The sequence below is a fragment of the Heteronotia binoei genome, chromosome 3, assembly GCF_032191835.1.
Source record: "Heteronotia binoei isolate CCM8104 ecotype False Entrance Well chromosome 3, APGP_CSIRO_Hbin_v1, whole genome shotgun sequence".
Lineage (NCBI taxonomy): Eukaryota > Metazoa > Chordata > Lepidosauria > Squamata > Gekkonidae > Heteronotia > Heteronotia binoei.
This window is the reverse complement of record NC_083225.1, coordinates 190,077,425-190,096,855: the sequence shown is the minus strand read 5'-3', so window position 1 is coordinate 190,096,855 and position 19,431 is coordinate 190,077,425. Positions and strand designations below refer to the sequence as shown.

Sequence of the window (19,431 nt, the reverse complement as noted above, 5' to 3'; positions counted from 1 at the left end):
CACATCTGAAGAAGTGGGCAGTGACTCACAAGAGCCACAAACGTCATTAGCCTTTAAGGTGCTACTGGACTCTGAACTGTTCTGCTTTTCTTCCATTAGCACTTGAACCCGAGAGAAATACAGCATTTGAGAACATACTCCGGTGCCCCACCCCCCTCCAGAAAACTCCCTGATTGGATGCTGATGTATGACACAGCTCTTGTGTGCTTGGGACTCCCGCTATCCCATTGTCTAGTTCCATATGGCAGAGGAGCATTTGCTCAGACTTGCTCCCCGTGCTGGAGGGAGGAGGGAACTGCTTGTGGGTTGGGAGCAGTACTCCCTCTAAGCGAGCAAAAATTCACTTTGTTATGAGCAACTGGCATGAAGGTTGTGAGCTCCTGCATACATGAGCTTGCTCTGGGGCCATTTTTTCCTGAGCTAAGACAAAAATGTGTGAGCCAGAGGCTAAAAAACGGTGAGCTAGCTCACACTAACTCAGCTTAGAGGGAACACTGGTCAGGGGCATACTTCCTGAGGTAAAAAACGTGTGAGCCGGAGGCTAAAATTTTGAGAGGTAGCTCACGCTAACTCAGCTTAGAGGGATCATGGGTCAGGGGCCATCCTTCCTGAGGTAAAACAAAAACGTGTGAGCCCGAGGCTAAAAATTTGTGAGGTAGCTCACGCTAACTCAGCTTAGAGGGAACACTGGTCAGGCGCCATCCTTCCTGAGGTAAAACAAAAATGTGTGAGCTGGAGGCTAAAAATTTGTGAGGTAGCTCACACTAACTCAGCTTAGAGGGAACACTGGTCAGGGGCATACTTCCTGAGGTAAAAAACGTGTGAGCCGGAGGCTAAAATTTTGAGAGGTAGCTCACGCTAACTCAGCTTAGAGGGATCACTGGTCAGGCGCCATCCTTCCTGAGGTAAAACAAAAACGTGTGAGCTGGAGGCTAAAAATTTGTGAGGTAGCTCACACTAACTCAGCTTAGAGGGAACACTGGTCAGGGGCATACTTCCTGAGGTAAAAAACGTGTGAGCCGGAGGCTAAAATTTTGAGAGGTAGCTCACGCTAACTCAGCTTAGAGGGATCACTGGTCAGGCGCCATCCTTCCTGAGGTAAAACAAAAATGTGTGAGCTGGAGGCTAAAAATCCGAGGTAGCTCACACTAACTCAGCTTAGAGGGAACACTGGTTGGAAGTTCCCCATCACACATTATGGAAAAGTTTGAATACTGTACCCACTACCCATGTTCCCTCCCACAAGATTCCCCCCCGCAAGTGCTGTAGGGCCAAAACCACCTCAAATTGAATGGGCAGGGGGGGGGGGCAGTTGGAACACAGCGGCAGGTTTTTCCATCTTAACCCCTAGGCCTACTTTCCCCCCTCTGTTCTTTTTGCTTTTAAGGAACAACCACCAAAATCACCACCATCCCTGTGACATCCAAACCGAACGTGATCGTCGTGCAAAAGACGACCGGCAAGGGCACCACCATTCAAGGCCTCCCCGGCAAGAACGTCGTCACTACATTGCTGAATGCTGGGGTAAGCGAGAAGTGGGGAGGGATGGTGGCTCAGTGGTAGAGCATCTGCTTGGTAAGCAAAAAGTCCCAGATTCAATCCCCGGCATCTCCAGTTTAAAAAGGACCGGTCAATAGTTGATGGGAAAGACCTCAACCTGAGACCCTGGAGACCAGAAGGTCTGACTTATGTGTAAGACAGCTTCACGTGTCCAGGGTGGGAACAGCCTTCCCGATGTCCCCCGTCTGTCTCACCCTCAGGGAGAAAAAACCATTCAGGCGGTGCCAGCCGGGGCGAAGCCAGCGATCATCACTGCCACCCGGCCCATCACCAAAATGATCGTCACTCAGCCGAAAGGGATCGGGTCTGCTGTTCAGCCAGCCACCAAAATCATCCCCACCAAAATCGTGTACGGCCAGCAAGGAAAGACTCAGGTAAGCCAGACAGGTGGCTTTAAAAGCGGCATTTGTGGGGAGGGGGTATAAATGTAAAATGGTGCGCGGGGTGGAGAGAATGGGCAAAGAGAACTTTTTCTCCCTCTCCCAAAATACTGGAACTTGAGGGTGTCCAGTGAAGGAGACAGGCAGTAGGTTCAGGATAGACAAGAAGAAATATTACTTTATACAGATAGATCCAGGTGGGACACTGTCTGGGGCAGTGATGCTCTGTATTCTGGGTGTTTGCGGGGGCACAGTGGGAGGGCTTCTAGTGTCCTGGCCCCACTGGTGGACTTCCTGATGGCACTTGGGGGTTTTTTGGCCACTGTGGCACAGAGTGTTGGACTGGGTGGGCCATTGGCCTGATCCAACGTGGCTTCTCTGATGTTGTCCTTGAAAGGGCAGCTGCTGTGAGAGCTCTCTCAGCCCCACCCACCTCATAGGAGCTGTTGTGGGGGGAAGTAGACAAAGGAGATTGTAAGCCGCTCCGAGTCTCCGATTCAGAGAGACGAGCGGGGTATAAATCTGCAGTCTTCTTCTGTCGCTATGAGAAGAAGTAGAATAAAAAATGCAAATGATATCCTCGTATAATACGATAGCTCCAAAACATGTAACTCTTTGGTGAAGAGCCGGCCCCGCTTGGGCCGATCTGCATCCATCAGTCAGAAGCTTCACAGCTCAGGTGAGATTCTTCTTTCTTTCTTTCATCTCTCAGGTGCTGATCAAGCCCAAACCGGTGACCTTCCAGGCCACGGTCGTGAGCGAGCAGACAAGGCAGCTGGTCACTGAAACCCTGCAGCAGGCGTCCCGAGTGGTGGAGGCGGGGGCCGCCACGCTGCCGGAAGTGAAGGAAGAGCCCCAGGCGTACACCGACAGCAGCTCCTCCTCCACTGAATCCTCACAGGGGTCCCAAGGTGAGAGGTCCCGGAAGGTCGCCGTTGGGTCTTCGTTTGCTCCGCGTGCACCCCCCGCCTTCCTCCCCTGGGGGAACCTGAAGCAACTTACCTCCTTCTTGCCTTCATTGTATCCTCACTACAGCCCTGCGAGGTGGGTTAGGCTTGGGGGGAGTGACTGGCCCCGAGGTCACCCCGCAGGTTTCCCTGGCAACCAGGGTCTCCCAGATCCTAGGTCATAAGAACGTCAGAGAAGCCATGTTGGATCAGGCCAGTGGCCCATCCAGTCCAACACTCTGTGTCACATAAGAACATAAGAGAAGCCATATTGGATCAGGCCAATGGCCCATCCAGTCCAACACTCTGAGTCACATAAGAACATAAGAGAAGCCATGTTGGATCAGGCCAGTGGCCCATTCAGTCCAGCACTCTGTGTCACATAAGAACAAAAGAGAAGCCCTGTTGGATCAGGCCAGTGGCCCATTCAGTCCAACACTCTGTGTCACATAAGAACAAAAGAGAAGCCCTGTTGGATCAGGCCAGTGGCCCATTCAGTCCAGCACTCTGTGTCACATAAGAACAAAAGAGAAGCCCTGTTGGATCAGGCCAATGGCCAATCCAGTCCAACACTCTGTGTCACATAAGAACAAAAGAGAAGCCCTGTTGGATCAGGCCAGTGGCCCTTCCAGTCCAACACTCTGTGTCACATAAGAACGTAAGAGAAGCCCTGTTGGATCAGGCCAGTGGCCCATCCAGTCCAACACTCTGTGTCACATAAGAACATAAGAGAAGCCATGTTGGATCAGGCCAGTGGCCCTTCCAGTCCAACACTCTGTGTCACATAAGAACATAAGAGAAGCCCTGTTGGATCAGGCCAGTGGCCCTTCCAGTCCAACACTGTGTCACATAGAACATAAGAGAAGCCATGTTGGATCAGGCCAGTGGCCCTTCCAGTCCAACACTCTGTGTCACATAAGAACATAAGAGAAGCCATGTTGGATCAGGCCAGTGGCCCTTCCAGTCCAACACTCTGTGTCACATAAGAGAAGCCATGTTGGATCAGGCCAGTGGCCCATCCAGTCCAACACTCTGTGTCACATAAGAACATAAGAGAAGCCATGTTGGATCAGGCCAGTGGCCCATCCAGTCTGACACTCTGTGTCCCACAGTGGCCAAAAACCAGGTGCCATCACGAGGTCCACCAGTTGGGCCAGAACTCCAGAAGCCCTCCCACTGTGCCTCCCCCAAGCAGCAAGAATACAGAATATCACTTGGCCCAGACAGAGAGTTCCAGAAATATGCTATACCTCTGTTCCAGATGCTGATCCTATCTCCTCTTGAAGCTGGCAATACTTGCAGCCACTACCACCTCCTGTGGCAGTGAATTCCATGCTCAAGACAATGCATCCTCCCGGACTGAATCAAGATCTGGGTTCCATTTATCAGTTCTAATTTCATGAAGTGCCCAGGCGTTCTCGCATTGTGAGAAAAGGAGAAAAGGACTTCTTTCTCTTCCTTCTCTATCCCAGGCCTAATCTTGTAAACCTCCTTCATGTCACCCCTCAGTCGACGTTTCAGTCGACGTAAGTCTGACTTGCATTGGGAAAGATGCGGGCACCAGCAGCAGGGATGACTTGCATCCATTCCCATCTTCCAAGGGGGGCTCTGCATGCAGCCCTGCCTCCTGATGGCCCCTGGGTTTTGGCCACTGTGTGACACAAAGTGTTGGACTGGATGGGCCATTGGCCTGACCCAAGATGGCTTCTCTTATGTCCTCTGTAACGTTGCTGCTTGTGGGCGGGGGGTGAGTCTGGGAGGGCTTCTGAAGTCCCAGCCTTCTGGTGGACCTCCTGATGGCCTCTGGGTGTTGAACTGGAGGGGCTAAGGTCTGATCCAACATGGCTTCCCTTATGTTCTTATGTCTGGAGCCAGGACACTAGAAGCCCTCCAACTGTGCTGGGAGCGGGGCACAGTGGGAGGGCTACTAGTGTCCTGGCCCCACTGATGGACCTCCTGATGGCACCTGGGTTTTTTGGCCACTGTGTGACCCAGAGTGTTGGACTGGATGGGCCACTGGCCTGATCCAACATGGCTTCTCTTATGTGACACAGAGTGTTGGACTGGATGGGCCATTGGCCTGATCCAACATGGCTTCTCTTATGTTCTTATGTTCTTGGGGTTACCAAGAGAGCCAGTTTGGTGTAGTGGTGAAGTGTGTGGACTCTTATCTGGGAGAACCAGGTTTGATTCCCCACTCCTCCACTTGCAGGTGCTGGAATGGCCTTGGGTCAGCCATAGCTCTGAAAGGAGTTGTCCTTGAAAGGGCAGCTTCTGTCAGAGCTCTCTCAGGCCAAACCACCTCACAGAGTGTCTGTTGTGGGGTAGGAAGGTCAAGGAGATAGTGAGCCGCTCTGAGATTTGGAGTGGAGGGTGGGATATAAATCCAGTATCATCATCATCTTCTTCCAGACTTATTTATATCCCACCTTTCTCCCCAATGGGAACCCTAAGCAACTTGCATCATTTCCCTCCTATTGAATTGCAACCAAGCGAGAAGCTCGGGACAGTGCATCCTCCCGGACTGAATCAAGATCTGGGTTTCCTGTCTCGTTGCGAAATCTCCATGCCTACCCCCCCCCTGCATATTGCACCTAATCTAATCACGCCCCTTGTGGTCATTTGGCACCTGAAATCGCCCCCCTGTCCAAGATATAAGGACAGATGGGCTCCCTTACTAGCCCTATCTGAAGAAGCGAGCGGTGACTCACGAAAGCTCCTCCCCGGCCGCAAATTTTGCTAGTCCTTGAGGTGCTCCTGGACTCCCGAAGAGGCGTCTTGTTAAAATGAACTTCTGCTGGAAACGTAGGGTTACTGTTAAGGGTTATGCACAACCTCCCTCCCTGACTTTAAGACCATCACAAGAGCCCTGCTGGACCAGACCAGTGGCCCATCTAGTCCAGCACCCAGGCTACGGGGCCAGCCGTGCCCTTAGGCGAACTAGGCAATCGTCTCGGGCGCCGGCCTTCTGGGGACGCCAAATTGGGTGTCCATCGTATGACTCTGTGATGTAACCAGTGTCAGGGGGGCGAGTGCCGGACGTTAGCCTTTCCTGGGGTGACAGACGATCTAGGGCCAGCCCTGTCTCACGAAGTGGCCAAGGAGTTCCTCTGGAGGGCCCACGACAGGGCAGAGAGACTGAGGCTTTCCTCGAATGTCACCTCCCGCCTCTGGGATTCAGAGGCTGACTGACTCCGAAGAGCTAGATCCAAGCAGGCAGCCGTGTTGGTCTGAAGCAGCAGAACGAAACAGCGAGTCAAGTTTGCACCTTTAAGACCAACTTGGCTTTATTCCGAACGTACGCTTTCGTGTGCTCTTAAGCGCACTTCCATCAGACGAGGAACCCGGCACCGTGAGCGGAGCCGCACAGAGCTGGTAGGCGATGGCTCAGAATGCAAAACGGTACAGATTTAAGATGCAATGACGGAATGGTAAAATTAGCTGGTAGGCAGTGGTTTAGAATGTAAAATGGTACAAATATAAGATCCAATGAAAGGCAAGGTCCCCTGTGCAAGCAGCAGTCGTTTTCAACTCTGGGGTGACGTCGCATCACGATGTTTTCACGGCAGACTTTTTGCAGGGGGGTTGGCCATTGCCTTCCCCAGTCCTCTACGCTTTCCCCCCAGCAAGCTGGGGACTCATTTGACCGACCTCCGAAGGATGGAAGGCTGAGTCAACCTTGAACCAGCTACCTGAACCCGGCTTCCGCCGGGATCGAGCTCAGGTTGTGAGCAGAGCTTAGGACTTGCAGTACTGTCAGCTTCAACACTCTGTGCCCCGGGGCTCTTAAGATCCAGTGACAGAATAGTGAAATTAAATTGAGCGTGCTCCTGCTCCTCCGCTCAAAGGTTTGCTCAGTTTGTTAATTTTACTGTTCTGTGATTGGATCTTATATTTGTACCGTTTTACGTTCTAGATCACTGCCTGCCGGACAATCTTACTATTCCGTCATTGCATGTTAAATCTGGACCATTTTACATTCTGAACCACTGCCCACCAGACAATTTTGCTATTCCGTCATTGCCTCTTAAATCTGTACCGTTTTGCATTCTGAGCCATCGCCTACCAGCTATGTGCGGCTCTGCTCACTGTGCCGGATTCCTCGTCTGATGGGAGGGACAGTGGCTCCGTGGTGGAGCATCTGCTTGGGAAGCAGAAGGTCCCAGGTTCAATCCCCGGCATCTCCAACTAAAAAGAGTCCAGGCAAGTAGGCGTGAAAAACCTCAGCCTGAGACCCTGGAGAGCCATGAATGGGGCTGTGGCTCAGTGGTAGAGCATCTGCTTGGGAAGCAGAAGGTCCCAGGTTCAATCCCTGGCATCTCCAAAAAAGGGTCCAGGCAAAATGGTGTGAAAAACCTCCGCTTGAGACCCTGGAGAGCCGCTGCCAGTCTGAGAAGACAATACTGACTTTGATGGACCCAGGGTCTGATTCAGTATAAGGCAGCTTCATATGTTCATATGATGAAGTGTGTTTAAGAGCACACGAAGGTGCAATCTTAAAGGTGCAATCGACTCCTACTTCGTTTGACTCCGAACAGGAAGGTTCCCTTTTGTCTTCGTGACCGGTAGCCGCTGATAGACCTCTCCTCCACGAATCTGTCCAATCCCTTTTTAAAGCTGCCTGTGACTTTGGCTCCGCCTCCTGCGACGGCCATTTTGTGGTTGGGCCCCCCACCCCGAGTCAGAATCCCAAAGGGGCCCATAGGCTCCAAAAGGTCGGGGACCCCGGTATGTAGTATTCTCCTCCTGGAGATTTCCTCTTCCCATCTGTGTAATCTTTGTTTCCTATTAGGCCGTAAATTTTCGAGGAACATACTCACTGCTACCACCAGAGGGCAAGCGTGGCGTGAGTATAATCCAGCGGCTCCGAATGGGAGGAGCTACGGACATGGTTATTACTGGCAAGGCAGTAGACAGCACACTTCTTATGGGTGTTGGCGCTCACCTTTAAAGCCCTCAACGACCTGGGACCCTCACACTTTCGGGACCGCCTCTCCCAGCATGATCCTCCCTGTCTTTTCTGATCTTCATCAGCGTTTATCGAAGGTCCCCGGTCCCCAAACTGTCTGTCTTGTGTCAAGCAGCTACCCAGGCATCTTTTTGTCAGAAAATACGTGGTAGAGCTCATTAGCGTAACTCATTAGCATATGCCCCCCCAGCCAAACGCAACCTGATGCAAGAAAGGAGAGCCCCGGGCGAGTGAGACCTGCTTGGGCTGGCTAGAGATCCAGTCAGCCCAAGCAGGCCTCGCTGTCCTGGGGCTCTCCTTGGTCACGCTTCTGGAATGGCCTTGGGTCAGCCATAGCTCTCTTCTCTGGGAGAACCGGGTTTGATTCCCCGCTCCTCCACTTGCAGCTGCTGGAATGGGTCAGCCAGAGCTCTCTTATCTGGGAGAACTGGGTTTGATTCCCCCTCCTCTACTTGCAGCTGCTGGAATGGCCCTGGGTCAGTCATAGCTCTCTTATCTGGGGGAACCGGGTTTGATTCCCCCACTCCTCTACTTGCAGCTGCAGAATGGCCTTGGATCAGCCAGAGCTCTCTTACCTGGGAGAACCGGGTTTGATTCCCCTCTCATCTACTTGCAGCTGCTGGAATGGCCTTGGGTCAGCCATAGCTCTCCTAGGAGTTGTCCTTGAAAGGGCAGCTGCTGTGAGGGCTCTCTCAGCCCCACCCACCTCACAGGGTGTCTGTTGTGGAGGGAGTCTCTGATTCAGGGAGAAGGGCGGAGTATAAATCTGCAGTTCTTCTTATTCTTCTATCCCTCCATTTTGTAACGACTCTAGCAACGGCTAATAGAGTCGTAATCGAAATTTGTAGACTTTTATTTCCAATGCCCGCTGGTGGCATAGATCAGGGGTGGCCAACGGTAGCTCTCCAGATGTTTTCTTTTTGCCTACAACTCCCATCAGCCTCAGCCAGCATGGCCAATGGCTGGGGCTGATGGGAGTTGTAGGCAAAAAAACATCTGGAGAGCCACCATTGGCCACCCCTGGCATAGATAACAGAAGGATTTCTGGCCTAGTAGGAACCTCGCCTCCTTTTCCTTTTCCTGTTCTGCTCTTGCTCGTTTTTGTTTTTAAGAAAAAACTAACTTCGCTCGATTGGAGCCTTGAGTTTTCCAGCCAGAAGCCGGAGCCTGCAGTCGGGTAAGCGATTGGGAGGCCAACGCGGAGGTCTGTCTTTCTTCCACCTCTCAGATTCCCAGCCGGTGGTCCACGTCATCGCCTCCCGAAGCCAGGACTGGTCTGAGCACGAGATCGCCGTGGACTCCAGCCCCACCATCATCTACCAGGACGTCTCCAGCGAATCGCAATCCGCCACTTCGACAATAAAAGCCCTCCTGGAGCTCCAGCAGACGACAGGCGAGTAGATCTCGGTTTGGAACTTGGAACGGAGGTGGCTTCTCTTTTGCCTGCCTCGGGTAAACTGACTTTTATTTGTGGCATGTTGGGAGGGAAAAGTCAGCAAATGGACTTCATTCAGCGACGAAGATGGTGAGGGGTCTGGAGACCGAGTCCTATGAAGAAAAGTTGCAGGAGCTGGGGATGTTTAGCCTGGAGAGGAGGCGGCTGAGAGGTGATACGATCACCATCTTCATGGACTTGAAGGGCTGTCCTATAGAGGATGGGGTGCAATTGTTTTCTGTGGCCCCGGAAGGTCGGACCAGAACCAGTGGGTGGAAATTAAATCAAAAGAGTTTCCGGCTCAACATTAGGAAGAACTTCCTGACCGTTAGAGCAATTCCTCAGTGGAACAGGCTCCCTCGGGAGGTGGTGGGCTTTCCTTCCTGGGAGATTTTTAAACAGAGGCTAGATGGCCATCTGACAGCAGTGAAGATCCTGTGAATTTAGGGGGAGGTCTTTGTGAGTTTCCTGCATTGTGCAGGGGGTTGGACTAGATTTCTCTGGAGGTCCCTTCCGACTCTAGGATTCCGTGAGTCTATGAAACATCTGACATTCTGTGTGGCTCTTCCATTACGCAAGTTTGGCCACCTCTGCCTTCTAAGCTCGCATGGAACATACACTTGGTAATCAGCAGCAGCAGCAAATGCCCAAGTTCCAATTCCCTGCGCAGCCAGGAGGCAAACTTGGGTGACCTTGGGGCCCATCACCTTCTCTCAGCCTGGCCTGCACCACACGTGGGATTTTTAAGGACAGGGCTTTTTTTGTAGCAGGAACTCCTTTGCATATCAGGCTCCACCCCCACCCCCGATGTAGCCAATCTGCCAAGAGTTTACAGGGCTTTTAGTACAGGGCCTATGTAAACTCCAGGAGGATTGGCTACATCAGAGAGGTGTGGCCTAATATGCAAAGGAGCTTCTGCTAGAATTCCACCACTGGGCCACACCTCCCTGATGTAGCCAATCCGCCAAGAGTTTACAGGGCTGTTAGTACTGGGCCTACTGTAAGCTCCAGGAGGATTGGCTACATCAGGGGTGTGTGGCTTAATATGCAAAGGAGCTTCTGCTAGAATTCCACCCTTGGGCCACACCTCCCTGATGTAGCCAATCCTCCAAGAGCTTACAGGGCTGTTAGTACTGGGCCTACTGTAAGCTCCAGGAGGATTGGCTACATCGGGGGTGTGTGTGGCCTAATATGCAAAGGAGCTCCTGCTACAAAAAAAGCTCTGTAAGGATCAAATCCATACACACTGTGGAGCTCCTTGGGAGACGGGGAGGCCTATACCAGCGTTGGTACAGGATGCCACAGAGGTAAAAATGGATCCGGAGTCTCTTTTATTTTTGGCGTGACGGCGTTGCCCGCTCGCTTTCCTTTGCAGTGAAGGAGAAGCTGGACTCCAAGCCAAGGCAGCCGACCATCGATCTGAGCCAGATGGCTGTCCCCATTCAGATGGCCCAGGAGAAACGCCACTCTCCGGAAAGCCCCTCCATCGCTGTGGTGGAATCCGAACTCGTGGCCGAATACATCACCACTGGTAAGCGTCCTGTAGCCTCGCCGCGTTTCTGTGAAAGCCGACCTGTTGGGGAGCTTGCTTAAAAACTTTTAATTCCTTTTCATTTATTCGTTATTCTGCTAAATGAGCAAATGGACTTGTTTGCTGGGTTGGTTTATACCCCCGTTCTTTCTCCCAACGGGGACTCAGTTGTGACTCAGTTAACATTATTCTCCTCTCCTCCGTTTTATCCGCACAACAAACCTGCGAGGAAGACCGGGGTGTGTGTGTGAGCGTGCACGACTGGTTCAAGGTTGGTCAGCGAGCTTTCATAACCATGCCAAGCGGTCGCACAGTGTCAGTACAATGGAACACAAGAACAACTGTATAAATTCCAAGTAAAACTCTCAGTCACGAATCATCACTCGTTTTCGTTCATGCACAACAGCAACTACAGAACGTGGAACGCTCCAAAATAATACAATACAATATTTTCAAAAAATTGTATTTGTTTATTTGTTTTTGGAAGCGGCCCCCGTGGCGCAGTGGTAAAGCTGCAGTACTGCGCTCTGAACTCTCTGCTCACGACCTGAGTTCGATCCCGGCGGAAGCTGGATTCAGGTAGGCGGCCCGAGGTTGACTCAGCCTTCCATCCTTCCGAGGTTGGTAAAATGAGTATCCAGCTTGCTGGGGGGAAAGCGTAGATGACTGGGGAAGGCAATGGCAAACCACCTCGTAAAAAGTCTGCCGTGAAAACTTTGTGAAAGCAATGTCACCCCAGAGTCGGAAACGACTGGTGCTTGCACAGGGGACCTTTCCTTTTTCCTTTTTTAAAATTTGTTTTATTCGATTTTTAGCCCGCCCTTCCCATTCGAACAGGCTCAGGGCGGGTTACATCTTAAAAACAATCAACACTTAAAAAAAAACAATTTAAAAAATATAAAATCTAAAATTACAGAGTAACAATAGGTACTAAAAATGGCAAATGCTGCCTCACAAACATGGCCTATTGTCCAGGTCCAGCAGGTCTTATAGCGCTGGGATGGAATGAAGGGGGGAGGCCGGTAACAAGTGACGTCCGCCGCCTCAGCTGAAAGCCTGGCGAAAGAGCTCTGTTTTACAGGCCCTGCGGAACTGGAGCAGATCCCGCAGGGCCCGGATCTCCAGGGGGAGCTCATTCCACCAGGCAGGGGCCAGGACCGAAAAGGCCCTGGCCCTCGTTGAAGCCAGATGGACGTCTCTGGGGCCGGGTATCATCAGAAGTTGTTGGGTCGCTGATCATAAAGACCTACGGGACTCATACAGGGAGAGGCGGTCCCTGAACCGGTTCAGGGTAAATGGTAGAACCAGTAGTCCGCAGAAGCCAAAATCCAAATTCTAATAACGGGTGGGATTTCAAAGTCCAAATTCCCTTTGTGCTTGAGTGAAAATCACTGACTATTTGTAATTGAAGTTTTATTTGGAATTCATGCAGTTGTTTTTGCGTTCCAGTGAGCTGTCATGGCAGACGGGATTCGAACCCGGGTCTCCCAGCTCTCTGACCACTTACACCCTACTGGCTTGGGTGAAAAATTCAAACCTTAACCGACTCAGACCTCGCAGTTGGTAGAAATCCCCCCCGCGTAGTAAACAGGCCTCCCTAGGGGCGAAAGAGTACAATTCCGAGCCGCTCGAGAAGATGACAGAGTGTGCTGCAAAACGTCCCGTAGGGCACTCTGGTCAGGCCAGCTTCAGCTAGAGTTCTAATGAACACAGACTCACAGACAGCCGGTTCAACAGTTATATTAGGGTTCAGGCAATAAGCAAAGTTAAGTACAGTCCAATAGTCAGTTCACTCACCGTCAGTCCAGCCAGTGCAGAGGTACAACAATCACAGTCCAAAAGAATAGTCCGTTAACAGTCCATCAATCCAAGTCATCCAACAGTATAACACGCCACTCTCCTCCACAGTTCTCCCACTCCTTCTCCAATATTCTCCACAGTAGGCAGCAGTGCGGCTACTGCTGTTATACCTCTACCAGCCAATCCCATTGCTCGTTTGGCTAATGAGTTGCACATGTTTCTCACAGGCTTCTCCTTACACCTGTATAGCAGGAGTTACATAACTATAATAACCGGTATCAAGAAGCCTTAAAGCGACAGATGCTGTCAGAAGACAGCCGATCTGGTGGACCACAACTTCCTCAATAATGCTGAGCCCCTGGGTGGCCTTCGGAATTCCAAACACAGCGCGGTGGACACAGCCGCGAATTGGCTGCCCCAGAAAAACTGCTGCGGGAACCAGAGCTCGCCACCAACAACTCTCCCTCTAAGCCGCGAAGCAAAAAAGTCTGGAGCAAGTTTGGTGTAGTGGTTAAGTCTGCGGACTCTTATCTGGGAGAACCAGGTTTGATTCCCCACTCCTCCACTTGCACCTGCTAGCATGGCCTTGGGTCAGCCATAGCTCTGGCAGGAGTTGTCCTTGAAAGGGCAGCTGCTGGGAGAGCCCTCTCAGCCCCACCCACCTCACAGGGTGTCTGTTGTGGGGGAGGAAGGTAGAGGAGATTGTGAGCCACTCTGAGACTCTTCGGAGTGGAGGGAGGGATATAAATCCAATATCTTCATCTACCTCACAGGGTGTCTGTTGTGAGGGAGGAAGGTAAAGGAGATTGTAGGCCACTCTGAGACTGTGTCCTTGAAAGGGCAGCTGCTGTGAGAGCCCTCTCCAGCCCCACCCACCTCACAGGGTGTCTGTTGTGGGGGAGGAAGGGAAAGGAGATTGTGAGCCGCTCTGAGACTCTTCGGAGTGGAGGGCGGGATAGAAATCCAATATCATCTTCTTCTTCTTCTACTTTGTGAGCTGCTGGCATTAAAGTTGTGAGCGAGCCGCTGGACTCCTGCAGAAATGAGTTGGCTCTGGGGCCATCCTTCCTGAGCTGAGACAAAGTGCGTTGAGCCAAGAGGCTTGACAAACTGTGAGCTAGCTAGCTTGCTTATTATTATAAAAATACCTCCCCACCTCCAATGCATACCTCCCCAGTGACCCCGGCTCCATGCCCAGAAGACGGCAAAAACCTCCGGGATCCCTTGCCAGATTGGCCTGGAGAAGAATTGTTCCTTACCCCAGAGTAGCAAAGGGCCACAAGAACTAGGCCCTGATGCAACCCTTCCTGCCCTCCTTCTCATGATCTGCCCAGTCTGCAGGAACTGCGTTGCTGTCAGATGGCAATCTAGCCTCTGCTTAAAAACCTCCCAAGGGATGAGAGCCCACCACCTCCCGAGGAGGAAGCCTGTTCCACTGAGGAATCGCTCGAAGTGTCAGGAATCCTTGAGTTGGAAGGGACCTCCAGGGTCATCTAGTCCAACCCCCTGCACAAGGCAGGAAACTCGCAAACACCTCCCCCTAAATTCACAGGATCCTCATTGCTGTCAGATGGCCCTCTAGCCTCTGTTTAAAAACCTCCAAGGTAAGAGAGCCCACCACCTCCTGAAGAAGCCCACCACCTCCTGAAGAAGCCTGTTGCACTGAGGAATCACTCGAAGTGTCAGGAATCCTAGAGTTGGAAGGGACCTCCAGGGTCATCTAGTCCAACGCCCTGCACAAGGCAGGAAACTCACAAACAAAATTAATACATATACATTACATTTTCTCCCCCCTCCCCCCCTTTTAGTGACCCCCCAGCAGTGTATTTTAATTAAATTGCTAAAAAAAAAGGTAATCAATTTTGTCTATTAAAGAATCCTCGTAAAAAAGAAAACATAAAGCAAAAAGAGAAAAGGAAAGAAAAAAAAAACATCGTTTATAATTGTAATCCATCTTCATAGTAGTCTTTTAGTCATCAAAAATATATTCCAGTAGTCTCACTTTTTTACTATAGTCCATTTAACGTTCCTTTAGAACTTAATCATTGTCAAAAGTCGCCAAATAACCTTTAACATTCCATTGTTTTTCAACATATTTTTGAAATTTTCCCCACTCATTTTTAAACTTCTCTAAATCATGTTCTTTTAAGATTCTTGTCAGCTTGTCCATTTCACTCCAATGCATAACTTTTAAAGTCCATTCCCACTTTTCTGGTATTTTGTCTTGCTTCCACATCTGCGCATATAATGTCCGAGCAGCTGAAAGCATATCACAAATTACCCTTCTATCTTGTTTTGGAAATATTTCCATTTGTAATCCCAACAGAAAAATGTCCGGTGCCTTCTTGATATTAGATCCCAAAATTTTCAAAATCTCTTGCTGCATCATTTGCCTAGAAGGTCCGTTGTTCTGATCCGGCAAGACTCTTCTAGTGTTCTTATCAGGAGAAGGCCTCAGCCTCTCTGCCCAGTTGTTGGCCCTCCAGAGGAACTGCTTGGCCTGTGTGTGACAGAATGTTTGGCGTAGGTTGACTGCTGATCTGATCCAGAAGGGCTTTTCTGATGTGATTACGAAGGTCTCAACCTCTGTGGCCTGTTGCTGGTCCTCCAGAAGAACTGGTTGGCCACTGTAAGACAGGATGCTGTACTAGGTGGGTTATTGGTCTGATCCAGCAGGGCTCTTCTCGTATCTGTGTTTAATTTTATGGGGTGGGGGTTATAATGCATTTTTTTTTAACCGTTAAATTGTTTTGAACGCTTGGGCTGCGTAACAGCGAGTCATTTTGCAGGTAAACAAATAAGCGGGGATTTTGCTGCCTTATCCTGGGATAGAACCCCCGGCTCTGCGGGAGGATACCCCTGTGAAGGAGATAATGGGAACAGGGTCTAACAGCCCCAGCCTGTTGCATCTTGACCTCTGCTTCTGTTCCAGAGAGCATGCCTACTTGAGTCTCCCACCGCTCCAAATTTTCGTACATGCGACGAAAAATCACAAGGGGGCCCAGCGGATGAGTTCTGAGCAAAAAAGCTTGTGTAGGCTTTAGAGCTAAACTCCTGGCAGAGATGAGCCAAGCCATTTCTGACTCTTCTCTTAGCTCTTAACACTTCTGTTTAATCTGCAGACTCAGGAAGACAGCCCTGTATTCGTTCACAATCGGAAGAGTACCTCCAAAACCACATAGGTCAGACATTTTATTTCTAAAAGGCCTTTTTAAATAATAATAATAATAATAATAACAATAACAATCTAGAACATATCCTGGGTTAATCCAACAAAGCGTTTTCCTCCAGAACTGGTTCAAGCTTCTGCGGAATTAGTGAATTTCCACTTCTGTACTAAGACAGTTCACTCAACGTGTTTGGAAGCCTCCGGATGATTGTCGTAGCTATCAGTACGTACAGCCAGCCACCTGTAGAACCAAGTTTTGAGACCACTGGCACCTTTAAGACCAACAGAGTTTTAATTCTGGGTATAAGCTTTCATGTTTGTGCACCCCAGCTTTACACCTCAGCCTTACACTCCCAAGAGCCAGTTTGGTGTGGTGGTTAAGTGCATGGACTCTTACCTGGGAGAACCGGGTTTGATTCCCCCCCTCCTCCACTTGCAGCTGCTGGAATGGCCTTGGGTCAGCCAGAGCTCTCTTATCTGGGAGAACCGGGCTTGATTCCCCACTCCTCCACTTGCACCTGCTGGAATGGCCTTGGGTCAGCCAGAGCTCTCTTATCTGGGAGAACCGGGTATGATTCCCCACTCCTCCACTTGCACCTGCTGGAATGGCCTTGGGTCAGCCAGAGCTCTCTTATCTGGGAGAACCGGGTTTGATTCCCCATTCCTCCACTTGCACCTGCTGGAATGGCCTTGGGTCAGCCAGAGCTCTCTTATCCGGGAGAACCGTGTTTGATTCCCCACTCCTCCACTTGCACCTGCTGGAATGGCCTTGGGTCAGCCAGAGTTCTCTTATCTGGGAGACCCGGGTTTGATTCCCCATTCCTCCGCTTGCAGCTGCTGGAATGGCCTTGGGTCAGCCATAGCTCTCTTCTCTGGGAGAACCGGGTTTGATTCCCCACTCCTCCACTTGCAGCTGCTGGAATGGCCTTGGGTCAGCTAGAGCTCTCTTATCTGGGAGAACCGGGTTTGATTCCCCACTCCTCCACTTGCAGCTGCTGGAATGGCCTTGGGTCAGCCAGAGCTCTCTTATCTGGGAGAACCGGGTTTGATTCCCCACTCCTCCGCTTGCACCTGCTGGAATGGCCTTGGGTCAGCCAGAGCTCTCTTTTCTGGGAGAACCGGGTTTGATTCCCCACTCCTCCACTTGCAGCTGCTGGAATGGCCTTGGGTCAGCTAGAGCTCTCTTATCTGGGAGAACCGGGTTTGATTCCCCACTCCTCCGCTTGCACCTGCTGGAATGGCCTTGGGTCAGCTAGAGCTCTCTTATCTGGGAGAACCGGGTTTGATTCCCCACTCCTCCACTTGCAGCTGCTGGAATGGCCTTGGGTCAGCTAGAGCTCTCTTATCTGGGAGAACCGGGTTTGATTCCCCACTCCTCCACTTGCACCTGCTGGAATGGCCTTGGGTCAGCTAGAGCTCTCTTCTCTGGGAGAACCGGGTTTGATTCCCCCACTCCTCCACTTGCACCTGCTGGAATGGCCTTGGGTCAGCTAGAGCTCTCTTATCTGGGAGAACCGGGTTTGATTCCCCACTCCTCCACTTGCACCTGCTGGAATGGCCTTGGGTCAGCTAGAGCTCTCTTATCTGGGAGAACCGGGTTTGATTCCCCCACTCCTCCACTTGCACCTGCTGGAATGGCCTTGGGTCAGCCATAGCTCTCTTCTCTGGGAGAACCGGGTTTGATTCCCCCACTCCTCCACTTGCACCTGCTGGAATGGCCTTGGGTCAGCTAGAGCTCTCTTATCTGGGAGAACCGGGTTTGATTCCCCCACTCCTCCACTTGCACCTGCTGGAATGGCCTTGAGTCTGCCATAGCTCTCATAGAGTTGTCCTTGAAAGGGCAGCTTCTGGGAGAGCTCTCTCAGCCCCACCCACCTCACAGGCAGCGTTCCCTCTAAGCTGAGTTAGCGTGAGCTAGCTCACAGATTTTGAGCCTCCAGCTCACACATTTTTTTGCCTTAGCTCAGGAAGGATGACCCCAGAGCACACTAGGAGCTCATAACTTTAATACCAGTCGCTCACAAAGTAGAATTTTTGCTCCTAAGACTCTGCAGCTTAGAGGGAACATGGCTTACAGGGCGTCTGTTGTGGGGGAAGAAGATAAAGGAGATTGTGAGCCGCTCTGAGACTCTCGATTCAGAGAGAAGAGCGGGGCGTAAATCTATGGTCTTCTTTTTCTTCTTCTAGTGCACACATGCAAAAGCCTATACCCAGAATTAAACTTCGTAGGTCTTAAAGGTGCCACCGGACTCCATCTTTGCTCTGCTGCTTCAATCCGGCATTGCTACCCACCTGAAGCCCCCCGCCTCCCCCCTCTTTACAGTTCCTTTGTGATGCTTGGCTTCTTACAGTAGCAGAGAGGAACAAGCGATTCGACCGCAATCTCATTTAGTTCTGCCGTCTTGTTCCTTTCTGCTGCGAGAGGAAGCCAGGCACTGACAGAGTGTGAGTAGATGAGAACTTTCGTTCTGGCATAGGTGTTGAGCTTTTGCGGGAGGCTGTAGCGGCTGTTATGGAGCCGATAGCTGCCACTGGCACCGGGAGGCTCTCTGATCGCGTGGCAGCTCAGTCGTGGCCTCTGGCGTGAACTGGCCCCGTAAGCTTTCGTTGGGACTTCTGTTTTCATTGGAACGTCTGTGCAAGAACCTGAATTTCAGGATTTTGATGCGTACCTATCGGGCTTTTCACAAGTCGCTTAAAGACTTCAGATTGCCTGCAGTAAGATTAGCCTGCGTTCCCTGCCCCCTTTCATTTGACGAGTGCTCAGCTGCAAACTTAATACCTTGTGCTTTCTCACAATTGGCCACCCTTCGCTCAGGAGAAAGGTAAAGCAGGACACGGACGATCCAGAATACCCTCAGGGCGAGGTCAGATCTGGTACGAGCGCCACTGTCAGGGTGTTGGGAGGAGAGGGACGCAGGGTGCCTTCACACAGAAGGCCCTGTATATAGACCCCAGCCTCAGGTGTTTACCCTGGCTTTAAAAAAAAAAAAAAAAAAGACCACACTTTTATCCCACCCAAAGAGCTGAGTGAGGTACATGTGGTTCTCTGTTCTCTTCCTGCCAACCAGACTCAGCCAGGAGCATACATCCGGCCTGGCTTCCTCCAGTGAATTTTTCATGGCCAGCTGGAGACTCGAACTCGCATTTCCCCCGGTTCAGGTCGAGCACTTTAACCCGAGGGGCGAGGCAGAGCCAGCCCCAAAATGGCTGCCTCAGGAGGCGGAGCCAGCCCCAAAATGGCTGCCACTGCTTCTCCTCATACACGTTGACGACAAACGTTGCAGCGCTCTCAGCAGCTCCCCTCCCCCCCCCTACAGTTGGTTGAAACCGGCATGTAGCATTGGTGTGTTCTCTTCTTATGTGTTGGGGAGGGTATCTCATCTGCACACTTGGCCTTCTGGGCAGGGGGCTTTGCACTGGGTTTAGGGAAGCTGCAGTTGACCTTTTTTTTCTGACACCCCCTTCCCTCCGCTCCCCGTTTCCAGTTAGCCACAGGTCCCAGCCCCACCAGCCGTCATCCCAGCCCCAGCGGACCCTCCTGCAGCATGTGGCTCAGTCGCAGACGGCCACACAGACGTCCGTCGTGGTGAAATCCATCCCGGCATCCTCCACAGGCGCTATCACGCACATCATGCAG

The 19,431-nt window shown here is 51.4% G+C and overlaps 1 protein-coding gene across 1 annotated transcript in view; it reads left to right on the top strand.

Moving 5' to 3' along the window:
* Nucleotides 1–19,431, top strand: part of EMSY (EMSY transcriptional repressor, BRCA2 interacting) — a 143,503-nt gene that overhangs the window by 27,314 nt on the left and 96,758 nt on the right. Inside the window, exons 10-15 of the mRNA XM_060235028.1 lie at nucleotides 1,388–1,524; nucleotides 1,761–1,934; nucleotides 2,653–2,851; nucleotides 7,680–7,733; nucleotides 9,085–9,249; nucleotides 10,667–10,822. Coding sequence (XP_060091011.1) covers nucleotides 1,388–1,524; nucleotides 1,761–1,934; nucleotides 2,653–2,851; nucleotides 7,680–7,733; nucleotides 9,085–9,249; nucleotides 10,667–10,822 — 885 coding nt within the window. The remainder of the gene's footprint in view (nucleotides 1–1,387; nucleotides 1,525–1,760; nucleotides 1,935–2,652; nucleotides 2,852–7,679; nucleotides 7,734–9,084; nucleotides 9,250–10,666; nucleotides 10,823–19,431) is intronic.